Source organism: Rissa tridactyla, chromosome 8 (genome assembly GCF_028500815.1).
Source record: "Rissa tridactyla isolate bRisTri1 chromosome 8, bRisTri1.patW.cur.20221130, whole genome shotgun sequence".
Taxonomy (NCBI): domain Eukaryota; kingdom Metazoa; phylum Chordata; class Aves; order Charadriiformes; family Laridae; genus Rissa; species Rissa tridactyla.
In genome coordinates this window covers 38,095,613-38,111,620 of record NC_071473.1, presented here as the reverse complement: position 1 = coordinate 38,111,620, position 16,008 = coordinate 38,095,613, and the positions used below count along the sequence as shown (strand labels likewise).

Here is a 16,008-nt window from a genome sequence, read left to right as displayed (position 1 = left end):
TTAACACTTTGTACATCCTTTATTATAGGCAAAAATCAAAAGTTTGTAGTTGTTGGTTTGGGTTTGTTTTTTTTTTTTTTTAATAGAAATTAAAAGTAACCCTCTGCAATTTCACAGCTGTGGTAGTTTGTCTACTGGGGTATCAAACTTGAAGTCTGCTGGGAAGAGATCTGGAGCTCGAGGATAGATCAGCCTGTACGATTGTCTAATCGTAACATCAGCCACACCAGCAATATCACCAATTTCTAAGACAAAAAGCAGACAAGTGATTAGTTTTTACTTTTGCCATTTGTATTGAAGAAACCAGCAAGCATAATTTATCGAGAAGTGCTGTACGATTAGGTTAATTTGTAACTCTCCCAAAAGCCTGGAAAAAAATACTTCTGTGACTAATATTTTACATATAAGTCTCTTCTCACATACGATAATTCAACTTACGCTATCAATCATGGAATAACAGCAGTTTCAAATTGACAGAGGGCCAAGAGTGCAAAAGTCATTAAAATCATCTACTGCAAAGTCTATGCGTGCCCAGCAACATTCTAATAAATCATCATCAACATCAGGATCTTCGGTTTTGCGCTTTCATTAAATCTAAGCAAAACCAGCAGAAAACTTAAGCATAGGCAAAGAGGAATACCTTCAGCTACGCATGAAGTTAAGAGGCACAGAGCAAACTACTGGTTAACAAGCAAAGGAAACATTTGTTTGAGATGCACAGAAACTTAAATTTATCCAAGATTTAACCAAGTTTGGAATTTCAACCTTGAAGTGCATGAAAGCCTTCAGCATTGTCCGAGGACACCGAAGAAGTATGGAGTCATGTCTGTAACCACGGCAGGCAGCTGTATTTTTTAAACGATCACTCTTAAGAGACATAATCCGCTAGCTCAAGGTGAGCAAGGATGAAGGCCCAGGAAACTGCCAACATGATAAAAGCTCCAGGGACAGAATAAGCAGTGATCAATGCAGAACAAAGCATTATAATCTGACAGATAAAGGCTATTCTTTACCTAAAAGCAGATCTCTACTAGGAAATTTTTACATTTTTAACATTTCTGATCTAAACTGGACTAGACACATCAGTGGATGTTCCACAGCCAGCTACCAGCACTTGGATCCATTTGTTGCACCAAGTTCTAACCACCGCAGCCTAAGGTCCCTTCCTTCCCCCATGCGCAGCCTGTACATGGGCCTGATTCTCTTTGAGCCCCGAGGCCGATCCATGCTGCTCTGAAGGCCAACAACAGCCCAGAACTCTCCACCGGCTTCCTAAGGGCTACCCTTCCAGAAGAGAGTAATGCCAAAGGTGATCCACGGCCAAGCCCAGGTAAAGTTAAAATTATGCTCATTTGAATGCACTGCTCTATTGCATTCAAGAATCCAACTCCTAGTGCCCAAAGAAAGTGAACTCAGTTTAGATTGAGCATAACCAATTACCCAATTTTCAATGGGGGGAGTGGGACATCCCGGTTTGGTCCTTGCTGTACGCAATTAGAATGGCAGCTTATCACCACCTGCACAGACTTCATCCAAGTTTTGCAGTAATATTGAATTCTCTTTCAAGCAGCAAGAGATAAGGAGAAAAAAAAGAAAAGTGAATTTTTACCTTTTTGTGTCCTTTTCTCTGCAGAAGCTTGTGATGCCATATAAATAGCTGCAGCTGCGACAGAGATAGGGCTTCTCCCAGGAACCAAATCTAATTCCACAGCTTTACGGGCAATATGTGTTGCTGCCATTTGCACTTGTTTGGGAAGACCCAGATTGGAACAGAATCTTGACATGAAGTCTCCAGTTGTAATCAGATCAACACTGGTTTCAAGAGCTTTCAAAATAAGCTTAAAACACCGGCCTATTTCCTTCTTTGAAATCCTGGACACTGCACATATTTCTAAACAAGAAGCGAAAATTAAACTTTAGGCTTGACAGCATTTGCTCCCCCAAAATAATCCAATTTGATTCTCAATATATTAAGACCCACAAAAAAGGCCAATGTCATGAAGGCCACCATCACTAAATAAGCTTTGCACATTTGTGAAACTTCCAAATAGTTTCAGTCAGTGTACGTTCTTCATAAGGAAAAAAATACACCCATCTTGCTCAGTAAGGGAAATTTTGTACTCAATGCCAAAAAAAGCTGTATCCCTGTCAGGGAAAAGCTGCACATATTTACTGCAGAAACGTTGGTTCAAATTCACTTACAATAGTCCCCATCATCCTCTGATCTAAGCAATATCTTTTAATTTTCACCAATGCTCAGAATGACTTTCAAATGCCCTTTTTTTTTTTTAAATGCATTATCACCAGAGATCCCATGCCTAAGAACCTACTCACTTCACGAATATAACAGATTTCCAGACTCCCTCCTACCCTCCCGCCAAGGGTGAGCTGTAGCTGAGAACAACCAATTCCGCAAAGTCCAGGAATGAGAAAACCAACCTCCTGCAGTAAGAGTAACTAGACCTTTACTTCACAGCAAAATTGAATCTGTATCACTGAAAACTTACCTTTAAATGTTCTTGGAACACCCTCTTGCCTACAGGCTATGTAGAGACAAGCAGAAGCAATAGCATCATTACTCCTTCCCTTCAGGCTCTTTTGCTCATACACTTGCTTGAATAAATTATTTGTTCGATCCTTCAAAGCAAGAAGACTAAATTTAATTAACTCTAGGCCATTTAATTAGCAGCAATATCAAAAATTCATGTGCTCATTATATTATGCTAACTAAGTCAATGCCAGAACAATTTAAGGAAGGGAGACATGAACTTACAACTATATTTCTAGGGAGGTTGATTCTGTCTGCCATGTTCGTAATTTCTTTAAAAGCATTCATCATTGCACGATCAGAGCTGCTCATAGTTCTGCGATTTTGGTACTTTGAATTCCCAAATTCATCAAAACTTGCTGCACCTGTGCCCTAAGAAGAAAAATTTTTATTGTCAATAAAATACAAGCAACTTCCTCATTTCAAGAGCAAGCACGTCCCAGCAAAATACATCTTAATCAAGGCATTCAGTTTGAACAGTTGTGCAAATAAACATCACCGAAGCAAATCATACAATCGAGTGTTGTTCCAAACATCAGGTTCTATACTTTGCACAAGTCTCAAATCATGAATTGATTTCCAAGGACCACAGATTACACAGGGATTTTTCTTTCCTAACGTAACAATAGTCTAAAGAATAAAATGAATAATATGTAGCTGATGTGTGTGTCTCAATACTTCAGTCACCAACGATGAGGTCCAAGATTAGATTTTATGCAACCCATATGTCACTTGAGCTGCATCTGCGCTGTGGCAGACCGGCGAGTCGGAAAGACAAAGTTTTATGGCCAACTGGAGACAGTTGTTACAATAACTCGGCTATGAAAACGAAGACATGGGCAAAGAGGACATCCAAACCAATGACCTATTCAAAACCAATTTGATACTGTGCCTGGCTAGCAGTTGCAAGCCTTAATTGTAGCAAAATGTAAAAATCCATATATTTTGCCATCACAGGAAAACCATGAACCTCTTAAAAGAAAAGCCTGATGTCTTAAGAGAGGAGCTACCAGCTCAATCTGGCAACTTCACAACATGCACTTTTTTTTGGTACCTTACAACTGATAGTACATATTGCATACTTCTATTAAACATGCAATCAATTTTGTCCAACTACGAGGGTCTAAAATGTTTAAGGTCTTCAATTAGCCATCAGCCTGAAACATGCCTTTAACAAATAATGCCATGTCAGATTAGTAATAGCCGATGACAACATGGCCTGTAAGTTCAGAAGAGCAATGTCTGTAATTTATATTGCCTGCTTATGTGCTTTCTGTTGCAGTGTGAGGGACCATGAGTTCTCACAAGTGGAAAATGCTTCTTCACAACAATTCCATATCACGAGTAGAAACCTGGATTCCCTGAATCAGCAAGCATTTATTCCTTGCTGGCACCTTCCAACAATTTAGCTGGGCAGGGACGTCCAACTTCCACTGCAGACAGATTTGGTCATTTAAACAAGCTGATGTGGCTGCTGCAGACAGACTACTACACTGTTCTGTTTTGCCAAAAACAGTAAGCATAAAGCAGATCCTGATCTATGACTGACTGCTAACCTGGCTGTTCATATCCAGCACTTGCACACAAGTTGAAGACTCGGGAATATATGAGGATGCCCACGTGGTACAAAGTGGGACCAGGATATAGTAGACAAAGGGCAGACCACACCCTGGCACCACCTTATTCCTCTGAGCTGCCCAGATGGAGTCAGAGCTCATTTCTTCTTTCCTGATCCACATTCTTGGGAATTGCCCTTCTATTTTAAAACAGCCTCTGATTTTATAATCTCCCCCTGGTACACATCCACATTTAATACATGTTCTTTGTCTGACGCTAATAACGCTCACTCTTGACCATTCATGTACACTGTTCCACTTCCCTACATCCAAGGATTCCAGTAACACGCCATTTCTGACGAGCTCAGTGGATACCTCTACTGTCGAGACCCGTGTCCGGGACGCACACACACTTTGGGACTGCTGTGGAGATCGAGGAGCCAGCACAGAAGCCTCCTCGCAAGCTTCCCTAGCCCCTTGAACAGGCCCCTCTATGACAGATGCTAGCTTCCAAGACTGTTCTTGGTTTTTTTCTACTCCTTCAAACATCCTTTCAGATGAAAAAAACACCCAGAAATGATCCTGGCACCAACACAGCAGAGGGCTGCTCCAAAGGCAACCCTACTTCCTTGACTGGATGAACTACCAACTACCCAAAGGTTCTCAGGTAAGGTTTAAAGGCCAACAAAGAGCAAGAATCAAGCACAACAAACTTTAGGCCACAAACAGCATTACAAATGTATCTGCAACACTAGACCTTCCTTTCGGAAATGACGGAACAACTTTCCTTGGCCTAAAATATACACAAGCCTCAGGTCAAAAGGCTCCTTTCCTGGCCATCACTCTTAACCCTGTTCCCTGCAAGACATTACAACATTAATGCGCGTTATGGCCTCCTACGCTAGCGCTACGCACAAATGCTTACAGGAACTGCATGTGCTCAAAATCTTGTAGCTGCCAGAAGGGTGACCACAGACAAAGGCTATCAACCCTCACAGAAGCACCCAGTCCCTGTCTATGCAGGCTTCACACCAGATAGTCCTTTACCATGAAACACTGCTCTGTCCTGGGGACATCAAATATTCCCCTTCACCGCGGAGATTTTCCCTGGCTCAGTATATGGCACCTAAAAAATTTAAATTTTTTTTGTAATGGTTCTCCTTCATCTCTTATTTTTTACTTTCTTGCTGGTACTCACAGTTACCTTTTCCTTTTAATGTTTGCTTATGTCTGATTATTATATGCTTACTATATTGAAATTACCAACAGGCAAGTACTGTTAGCCAAAGGATTTTACCCTGTCGGTATGAGCACTCCCCCAAAGCCATACCCAATATACAGCTCACACCTATAAAAGAGCTGGAAAAGACTCTTCCTTCTCAACCGCTTAAATAAACCATAGCAATTTAAATGCACCATCTACTTTCCTTCTGGAGCTTTCAGTCAAGGGACAAAGCTTTGTTGGCTTCAGCTCTTGACAATCACATTAGGTGTCCCTTTCCTTTCATGGAACAAACAGAAGCCATACAGTTTTAACTGAAATCAGACTTTAAGAATTGTGTGTTTTACTGTTGTGGCCTTTAAGAGACGTCTACTCATATCTTTACCATCTTGGCAAGAAAGGTGCCCATCAAAGTCAGGAGTTCCACCTGTTTGGCTTTCGAACAGAGCAGAAAACTCATGGATACAATCCTGGAAAGAGCCTCAAAGATCACTAGAGTGAGAAAACAGAGTGCAGTAAACAGGGGTAATCTCTGAAGGGGCTCAACAGAGGTTACGTTTACAGTGCTGGCAGCCAACAGCTTTGTACGCCAGTATATCCCCTTTAATAGCAGAAAGTAGAAGCATCACCAACATCATCCACATCATTGACTTGAGGTTATCCACAGCGCTAAGGAATGCCCCTAGATCCAGCAGTCTTCTTGCCCAGTACAACCAGCTCATTATACAGTCTGATGGATCCTTTCTTCTTTTTCAGTCATCAGCCCTTGGTATCTTGCCACTGCTTATCAAAATAGCACTTCTAGATCCAGCCCATGCAGTCTGGCAACAGCCAGCTTCCTTCCAGAGGCATCTGATCAAAGGATAGGAATTCTATACCAACAGATTGCATCAGTTTCTTGTTCGACCAATCTAAATTGTAGTCGCAGTCACTACAAAAAGGAATAGATTAACTACAAAGTGCGACAAAAGACAACTTTTCCCACAAGATAGGTAGCAAAACTTAAAAGTTTTCCTTTACATTCACAGAATCTAGAAGCTGCTTGTTCAGTTATTTTTCTTGAATTTTACACAAGGATTTTAGAAATAACTACAATACTCTGGCAACCAAGTCACAACTAATGCCAGACATCACCACACCTCCAATTCATCTGCATTGTCATGAGATCAACTACAGCACACAGTATCTACTTTCAGAGATCACAGTTCTGTGCCAATAACCTAAAGATCTGCCTGAAGAATGCAAACCGATTCCACCGCAGCCAACTACACTATTCACCCTCCTCTTCACAGACAAATTAATCTTTCTTCCAATGCAAGCTGTTGGTACCTCAGACAGATGGTTCCGTGAAGTACTAAAACAAATTAGGAACTAATCCCTTTGCATGGGCAAAGCAGCCTCTGTTTGCTGCTAGCAGATACAGACCACATACTCCCAGCAGAACGGAGTCCTAAAGCAGCACCTCCTGGTTTCAAAGAGGAAAGAGTGACAAACCATTCTGTGAAGCAGAACTGGGCCCCTTCCTTCATTATTTCACAGCAACGGACAGTCACCAGAACTTTACTGTTGCAACCAGCAAGTGGTTCAGACTCCACTTCCACCTACATTCCCAGGAATTTACAACAGATCTCTAATATGATGTGCCATGAGAATTTTCAATGTCCTTCTCTTCTGGATTTTTCACATCACAGGTGGTGTTTTGGATTTTTTTGGTGGGGAGGGGTGGTTCTTTTGGTGGAGGAGGAGAGAGTGGCTAAAGATTCTATTATCTACAGCTCTACCTCAAGCAGAAAGGAATACCTCTGTTCCCTGTTCCATGCAAAAGGCTAAAGCAATCTCTGGCACACATATCTGGGGTCCACTCCAAGCCATTCTAGGAATTGTTATTAACTGAGAAAATACAATCTTATCCTGCTTCATTCTCTGGAATTCACGAAGGCTGTTCTGTACGCTGTCGGATACTACTTATCTTCCCCATGACTACACCAATTTCACCCTTGTTCAACCACTGTGCACATCTAGGTCAATCCTCATCCCAGCCTACTGCTGGCAGTGACTTCAGAAAATTGCTTGAGAAATGTACTTCCTTGGTTTAGTTATTTTTGCTGCAAAATTCATGCCCTTTCTGCACTGATAGGAAGTGTCTTCAGCATCTTCTGATAGAAGCCATTCTCTTCCTTCCAAATGACTGAGGAAAAACGCAGCTCCTGATACAGAGTTCACATCAATGAGCTGACATCCCAGAGCCCCTGCTCACTGGCAAGACAAACACAGGAACTCTTGTCCAGAACACATCCGGGTTCATCAAACAGATTCCCAACTTCCTGTAGAAAATAATGTGTCTCTTCTGTGATTCCTCCCCATGCAAATAAAATATCCACAGTAGGACAGACTGTCCCCTCTGCATTCTCCAATGCGATCCCAGCCGTTGCAGTACTTGGACATTTTTGTTCACAGTTCTCGTAAGTTAAATCAAGCCACACTGACAGTCATGCCTATTCTGGGATGTTCTGGTTAACAGAAAAACTGTTTCATTAGATGAACGTCCATCTCTGAAAATTTTTAGATTTCATTGAAAAATAAACTTTTCACAGATATTTCTTTACATCTTTAAAGAGAGGCTGAGGCTGCTATCCCTTTTATTCTAAAATGAGGATCCGAACCTCCAGAGAGAAGAGGGTTAGCAGCACAAGTCACTGTTCACTTGGATATAAATTCTATCTTTAGCTGAAATATCTTTTGTCTTTTCTAAAAAGACAAAGGTTCTAAAAGAGCTCAGGTGGTCATCCTACCTAGTGAATCAAACTGAGTTCCCAGTAGCAAATGCTGTATTTACAGAGTCCCAAAACAAGACAACAGTGTGAACCTGGACCAAACAGGCCATTTCTCCATCTGTCTGTAAAGGTGTATTTCTGATTTTTATCACAGCTAATGAAATCAGTGACAGAAATCCAAGCCCTGAGAACTACGATCTTTCTGGACCTATACAGGTGATGTTAAAACTCCAGTGACTTCTACAGCACTGCTTCACTGAGCTACATGGCAATGCCAATTTTTTTAATGGACCAGTGCAGAAATTTGTTTGCCTGAACAAATTCCAAAAGCCACCATAAGGCATCCTAAAATCTAGTGGGCAGCAATGCTTGGTGTTGTCCAAAGCACAAGCATCTACTTGAAGCCTTCTGTTCAAAGGATTGTCCTTTTCACCACGGGAGCTTCAAGATTAGCTGTCCATATCAGTATTTATTAGTTGTCTTCATCTCTCTGAAGAATTCTTGGTAGACATAAGTATGGTGCACACTCCCCTATATGTATCCATACGTATGTAGGTATGTCTACTTCTTCATCCTAGCAACATCACTGGAACAAAAACTTCTGAGAAATCCTGGTGTGTATGTACCAAAACACACAAAGCAGCAATACATTTTTTAATAGTTAGTTATCAGCAATGGGACCACCTTTCATGAAACATTCAAAGAATCCACAAAAATCAATTTGGATCTTGCAGCAGAAAACCTAACACAAAGCACAACAATGAAAACTTACCTGGGTCACTACTTCATTAAAGGGAGTGCATTTGTGCAATTAATCTTGCTTGCTCTCTCGTGGGAAACAGCAGGATATGGCTGTACCACTATATTTCAACTAAAATATACAATGAATACTTTCTCACACACCATGAAAGAGTTCTACTTCTAGTGCTTGAACCTTAACTGGAAGAACATGTACAACGTGTGTAGATCTCTGGGTCTCCAATATGAATCTGATACAGATTTTATTACAAACAATGATAGTCAAGTTGGGCAGTACTAGCTACTGAGACCTCAAAACTAAGTATCTGTTATTTCAGAATCATCTTAAATACAAATGCTAAGTCAAAGTGTTTCTTTAAAGATTGCAACATCAGCATTTCTATTTATAGCAGCATACCAAAGAGCAGCAATTAACCCCAGAGCACTGCAAACTTCTCTTTTGTTGAAGAGGTCAGTCCTTTCCTGCTACCCCCAAGAAAGAGCCACATTTTACACACCACTGAAATGTAAGAGTTCAGTTTAGACAAAATCTCTTTGTAAATACATTCTCTGAATAGTTTCCCAATGGACATACAAATACGTACTTGACATTAAAATGCTCAAACGTCATAAAATTTAGTATTTTAAGTGTTACCTTGCCAATCATTGTACTCAAGTCGCCATCACTCAACAAAGGATTCTGGGTATCCCCGACTCGAGATGGATCTTTTGTTGCTTTGTCATTGCTGAAAGTTCTCCACTCTGACCCTACGTCTATGACCCGGTCACCTGAATTTACAGAAAGCAATAATTGTAACATTTTGAAATATTTCACGAAGTTATACATGTGAGCTCTTCATTATAAAAAGGTAGTCTGTTGGCATTCCCAAATAGAACAGTAACTTGCAGGACAATGTACTAAAACGTTTGGGGATGTACAAGTTCAGTTAAAGGCAATGGGGAAAAAATGGGGGGGGGATATGCAACTAGAGCTGCACAGAAACCATAACTAACTAGATAAATGCATCCGGAACACAAAGAGTTACAGTTATCCTTTAAGAGTATCATGGGATCTTCAATACATAAAAAGAATCAAGACCTTGATTTCAAGCTGGAGGTCTCGGCTGCCTATGGATGTTCTCAGTGCTTAGGCAAATGAGTACGTTATTGTAACTTAACAAGTTCTCTCACATTTGCCACGCGTTCAAAGTGCACATGTGAATTATCTATCATGCACAATCTCATTAAGCTGTAATAAATCACTTCTGTGCATGAACTCCAGGTCCTTGGTACTCTGAAATATGCCACCTTCTAACCCGCCATAATGACACTTGGCACCTCAATTCTTGTTCTTGAAGGAAGGTCTGACCCTGCCCAACTCCATTTCATTTATGATGCTTGACAGTTATCAACACACAATACATACCCACAACTATTTCTTCTTAAACTCAACCTACCCTGTTATACCTGGAACAGTTTAAATACAGATTCAGAGTAAGCAGAAAAAGCACTAAACCCACATTGTCTGAATGAAACGGCTTTCCTTGCATTCTTCTGTTCATCTCACATTCATCTAAACCTTTTCTACAGCAACTTTTCAGATTGAGAAATAACTCTAACCAAGGTTCTGATACAGGCAAAAGTCCTACAGTAATCACAATGATACAATCTTTAAAAAAAGAAAAACACACCCCAAACAAATGAAAAAAAAAAAAAAATCAAAACACCACCACACAACCACACCCCCTGCTGTTGGCAATGCAGTTTGTTCTCTTCACAGATCTGGTAAAAGCTGCATCTCAAAGGTGTTGCCCACAGAGCAATACTACAGAATTTTTAAGAATACACATACAGAAACGCACAAAATGAACACCCTTCTTGCTGTTTTTGCAGAAAAGCAGATTACAGCTCTGTGCAGGATATCAGAAGAAACTTCAATATAACTGCCACCAGGCTTTGCTAAACTCGAGGAAAAATTCACTACCTTTATCTGTGTTTAAGTATGTTGTGAAAGAAATGTCTGCAAAGAGTAAGTAGCTTTGACTGCAAGAAAAATTTCCGGTATGGAATTCTTAGTATGAAACCACAGAGGTTGATTTAACCTGCTGAGAACATAAGCAGACAGACAAAAGCAATCTCCAAACAATGGTAATACAAGATATGAAGCTGGAGAAAATACAGGAGCAATGGACAGAGTGATACAACTGCACAATTATTTGGGGGAGGGGGGTCTATTCTGAATGAGGAACTTCATTCTTAACATAAATTTATGCAAGGAATATTCTTGAAATTGAAAGCTGTAAATGAACCACAAGAAATCATCACAACCAGAAAGAATAAATTTAGGTTACAGGTTTTCTCACCAATATTTGCCAGACATGCTCACAGCTATGCTCCACCTTTATTTACTGCTATAATGAAAAGTGGGGGGAATCAAAAACTAGAAGGTTAAGAACATAGCAGAGTAAAAGGCGGCACAGATCCATTCTTTCTGATAGAAAGGTCTTCCCCCCCCCACAAGCTTAAATTAGCCGACAGCGTGCTCCTCTAGCTCCTGGACTCTCTGTAAATATTTGATTCAGTAATGCTCCTTCTACGGCCTAGCAGTAACTCTACTTTAAGACAACCCCCCAATACTGTTTACAGCATCTAAAAAAAGCAAAATGTACTTAAAATTCTGGCATGGTATAAATAGAACACTGAGTACAGGGCAATGATGTAATATTTTTTCCACACAAGAGGGAATGACCTAAATGACTCACTCAGGGATCTGCCTCTTGTGAGTTATGAGCCATTCCTGCTCTAACAAAAAAGTGTTATATCACTGCCTGCTTTGGCAAACATAGTACAAACAGAGGACTGAGACTACTATTTCAGAGTGAGAAAAGATTAAGTCGAACAAATCACCGAATATAAAGCATTTGTGTAATTAAGATGCAGTATGCAAATACCTTTGCCAAAAAATCTGCTATTGCAGGAAAAGGCTTATCTGTGTACTCTCAGTGTCTTATTTGAAATATAGGAAGTGCATTCTACCTTTCAAAAGGCTTCTACAAAAGTGCGACACAAGCTAGAAATATTAATGAAAATGGAAAAAATATGCCAAAAGATCTCCATAGATGGAAAATATACTCAGCTACAAGCAACTAATTATCCCATTCTACACACAAAAAAAATAAAGTGTGGCATTTATTATTTTTAACTCTCCAGAACACAAAAAGCACTTTGGAACTGTGATGTTAAGTACAGATGCAATTAAGCTCCACCCTAAACAAAACCTTAAAATACTGAAGTCAGTCTTGCAAGAAGTAGTGTACAGAATCAGCCGTACTTGAAGACTGGTTCTGAGTCAATATTTCAAGTCCTAAACTGAAGTTGCTGGTCATACACTACTGGTTGGCTTTCCTGAAGCACCTGGAAAACAGGTCTGATAGTCATATATCAGAGTAAAAATAAGCTCCCAATAAGTACCTTATAAAATAGTTTCTGCTTTCTCACATCATTATTGTATTGGGTTTGGTAATGGTATCGAGCTGCGGTAAGTATGGGAGTGGCTGCATATTCCTTTCACTACTTCCTTTTGATGCAGTCCTTTTGAACAAAAATAAACTTCACTAGATATGGTTACATTAGACACTCCTTGATTTAATTTTCAAACGGATGAGTTCATCTCCTCAGCTTTCTCCTCTGATGTACATACAGAAAACACAGTTTATAGGACCACATCTCTGTACAACTCATCTCCCATCTGATGTCCTGAACCATCCTTCTGAGCGTATTGAGTGTTTCTCCATTGCCCCATTTCATTTCATAAACCATTCTTTCAGAATTCCGTTACTCTTTAAAATACAGTCTAACAGACTAACACACAGGCTCTAGTGGAAATACACACCGCAAACTTCACCGACTCCGGTTACCCACCATCTGAAAAGCTCATTTAGTAAAATGCAGAACTGTTATTCAGAACGGAAAACCTCAGACCAAGGCTACTTTTTTTCACAACTGCCAAAGGGAAAGAGCATGCGCTACAGAAATGCAAGAGTAAACTCAGGTCAGTATCAAAAACTAAAATATCATTTTGAACAGTTTCTAAAAGTTACCCTAGAAGTTACGCATCAGAAATTATCTATGTTTACTCCCCTCCTAAAAATTGAAAGTGCTTTCTCAAAGGAAAATATTTTCACTTGACAAGCCCTGAATTTGCAATTACATATTTATAGAGAAAAAGTATCAGCTATTTTGATGTTGCACTCCACTTGCAATAATTCATAATACACATATATTTTATTCTTTTTGCATTTTGTATTATCTATTATATGAAGACAATATAGCTGCAAATTTAAGATGTTTAATCAAAACAAGGAATAGGATGACATCGAAGCCTCAAGTAATGTTATCTTCCATATCCAGTCTTGAAATGGTTGAGAAGGTATTTTCTTAAGCCTTTTTCAGAGTAGCTCTAATATCAGCTGTACATCGTATCAAGCTCTACATACTATTAACTAATATTTTGATCTGAAAATGAATATGGTGATTAAAGTTTATTTGCACTTTAAAGCACCAAAATACCTATTGTTTCTGCAGAACATTTCATTCTTACAGTTAGTTAAGGAATCTGCTGCCATCTAGTGAGCACATATATTATACTTTTAGTTAAAAGCATTTTACAATGCCAAATTTTAAAAAAATAAATATATAGAATTCTAATTAATTTCAGTCATGTCCTTATTATCCAGAGTAATGAGGTGCTGAGAAAAACTACAATGAAAATCCCAGGTAGCTGACTACAAGGTGAGGAGAATTGCGAAAACGTAACTGCACAGAGCCGTGCTGAACCGAGCCTTCTGTTTCCCGGGCTAACAGTCTCAGCTCTCAGCCTCTCCTCGTACAGAAGATGCTCCTGTCCCTAAATCACTTTTGCAATCTTCTGCTAGACTTGCTCCAGCAACTCTCCATCTTTCTTGTACTGAGGAGCCCAGAGTTAGACTCCAGTACTCCAGATATCTACTCTGTTAAAGGAGAAGCTGCTGCCAGAGCATTCATACACCATTCTGGTGTGTCTCTCTTGGAGGCATACAGCCCGGGCTGTTCTTGATGTTATACCTTTCAATTAATTATTTTATAAAATCTGATGCCTGGGACTCTGCTGTGGGAAACCTAGGGTTGAGCCTGAATAAGGAGGAAGCAGGCCTGAGAGTAAGTGTGTGTGTGTGAGCCTCACCATGAACGGTGTGTGAATGCTCAGGCAGCAGCTTCTCCTTTAACATACTCCATGTTCTATTATCAGCTAACGCACTGCCCCATACAGTAGTACTCAACTTCATAGCTTCCAAATAATAAACTCAATTTTTTTTTCCAGTCTTCAGCTTCAGAACTTCTATTTAAGACCAGATGTATCCAATGTTACCAAAGAATAAACTCTCGGGTAAAAATAAACCTACAATTTTAGTGTCACAGCTTTTTCTACAACATTTCCAGCCTTTTGTAAGATAGCAATATTCTTTGCAAAAAAAGTTGTCTTGTTTTCAATAAACTGTAACCACCACAACTGTATCATCACCAACAGCAACACCAGCCTATTCACAAGACTCAGCTGAAATCACAAACCGAACCAAATCAGGCTTTGAGAAAAAAAAAAAAAAAAACACACACAAAAAAAACCCCACACAACAAAATGCAGAGAATACTTCCACTAGTTTCCAGACATCAACAGCATCATACCAGTACCTATCGGCAACTATGGATTGGAACAGTATAGCACTGCAGGCAAATGACTGTCACAGGAACAAAGGCTGAGCAGGTCCTGCATATCAAAATGATAACAGATTTAACGGGATTTCCAGGCTTCCTAAGCCTGGACTTGTAATAATTTTGGAGGAAGCAAATGAGAGTAGAAACGTTAAACAATCTGGTGGACAAGTCTGGTCAGCTGAAGTTAGCCCTCCCCAGGACTTGTGGCCTTTAAAAGGCAAACAGTTGAAGCATTTGCAAAGGATGCTCCAAACTACAGAATCTCAATGAAAAATGTTGTGCCTGATCTACACTGTATCACAAAAATCAGAGGCTTTGAACTCTCCTTCCATCAAAGGAGTTTAGATAATTTCCAGCCCTTATTTGCCCTAAATCACTTTGCCAATCTGATAAGGAAGCAAGTAAAAAACATTCCCTAAGTAGGATGATTCAAAATGTTACCGTTATTCCACTAGATAAACCTAGTGCTTAAACTAATAGAAGCATTCTTCATAGTGGCCCTCAAACACCTTTGGTTCCCAGACTAGAACCCACTAACTAGAAAATCTCCACAAACAACATGCTAAAAGTGGTGCTTATTAAAAAGCCTGACAAAAAATGCCAACTTTTTGACACCTAAAGTCGAAGTTTCCACTGTTACAAGTGTTGTGGCTGAAACAGATAGAACCTTGTCTTTAAAGCTGAAACGGGTTAGACTTAAAACACAGACTATTTGAAATGCTGACTGAAAAAGGCTAGTAAATTACTTTTTTCATATTACAAATTCCCAGTGAAAATCAAGCATCTATGAATGCTCATGCAAAAGTCAACTATTCAGAATTTCTTCAAGTTTCAGTATCCTTTATAATTAGCTTTCCTGTGGATGCAAAGAGTTTTACTTGCAAGGACTAACTTTTGTCAGCCACTTTTTAGTCCTCTGGACACCCAGTGTGCAAGCAGTAACCAGATATAAGGTGCTAATACTCTTCCACATCTGAAGATTTTCACCTATTTAAGTAATACTTCAAAATGAGATTTTTAAGTGTTGACAACATTCACAGAAAGAAGTAACCATGAACATACACCCAAAGATGAAAAGATATTTCACTATTCAGAGGCATAAAGACACTGTAAGAGATGTAACAGCGTAACTGCCCTCTAGTGGATCCCAGTCAGAAGTACTTAAGCACCTCCACTTAACGAGGTACTACCAACAGCTGGGGGGATGAAACACCAAACCCATGTTTCTTTGGTTTTCAGAAAACAAGCATCTGTGTACAGATGCAACCAATCTTATCCCTAATGACAGGCATCCTGAGTAATGGGCTGGCCAGCAGAGAGGCAACTGTGAAACCCCTTCCTCCTCATTTGTTATAGTATAGAGAAAAAAAAAAAAAAAAGTATCTGTGGTACGCTTAAATCTTACCTATTCTTCATACA

The 16,008-nt window shown here is 39.7% G+C and overlaps 1 protein-coding gene across 2 annotated transcripts in view; it reads right to left on the bottom strand.

Moving 5' to 3' along the window:
* The window catches only part of GTF2B (general transcription factor IIB), a 28,157-nt gene continuing 12,149 nt past the window's right edge, over positions 1–16,008 (bottom strand). For both annotated transcript variants that reach the window (XM_054211625.1, XM_054211624.1), the window contains exons 3-7: positions 9,494–9,627; positions 2,774–2,920; positions 2,508–2,637; positions 1,610–1,891; positions 1–245 (exon numbers count right to left, since the gene is read on the bottom strand). In XM_054211625.1, coding sequence (XP_054067600.1) covers positions 112–245; positions 1,610–1,891; positions 2,508–2,637; positions 2,774–2,920; positions 9,494–9,627 — 827 coding nt within the window. In that variant the 3' untranslated portion in view covers positions 1–111. The remainder of the gene's footprint in view (positions 246–1,609; positions 1,892–2,507; positions 2,638–2,773; positions 2,921–9,493; positions 9,628–16,008) is intronic.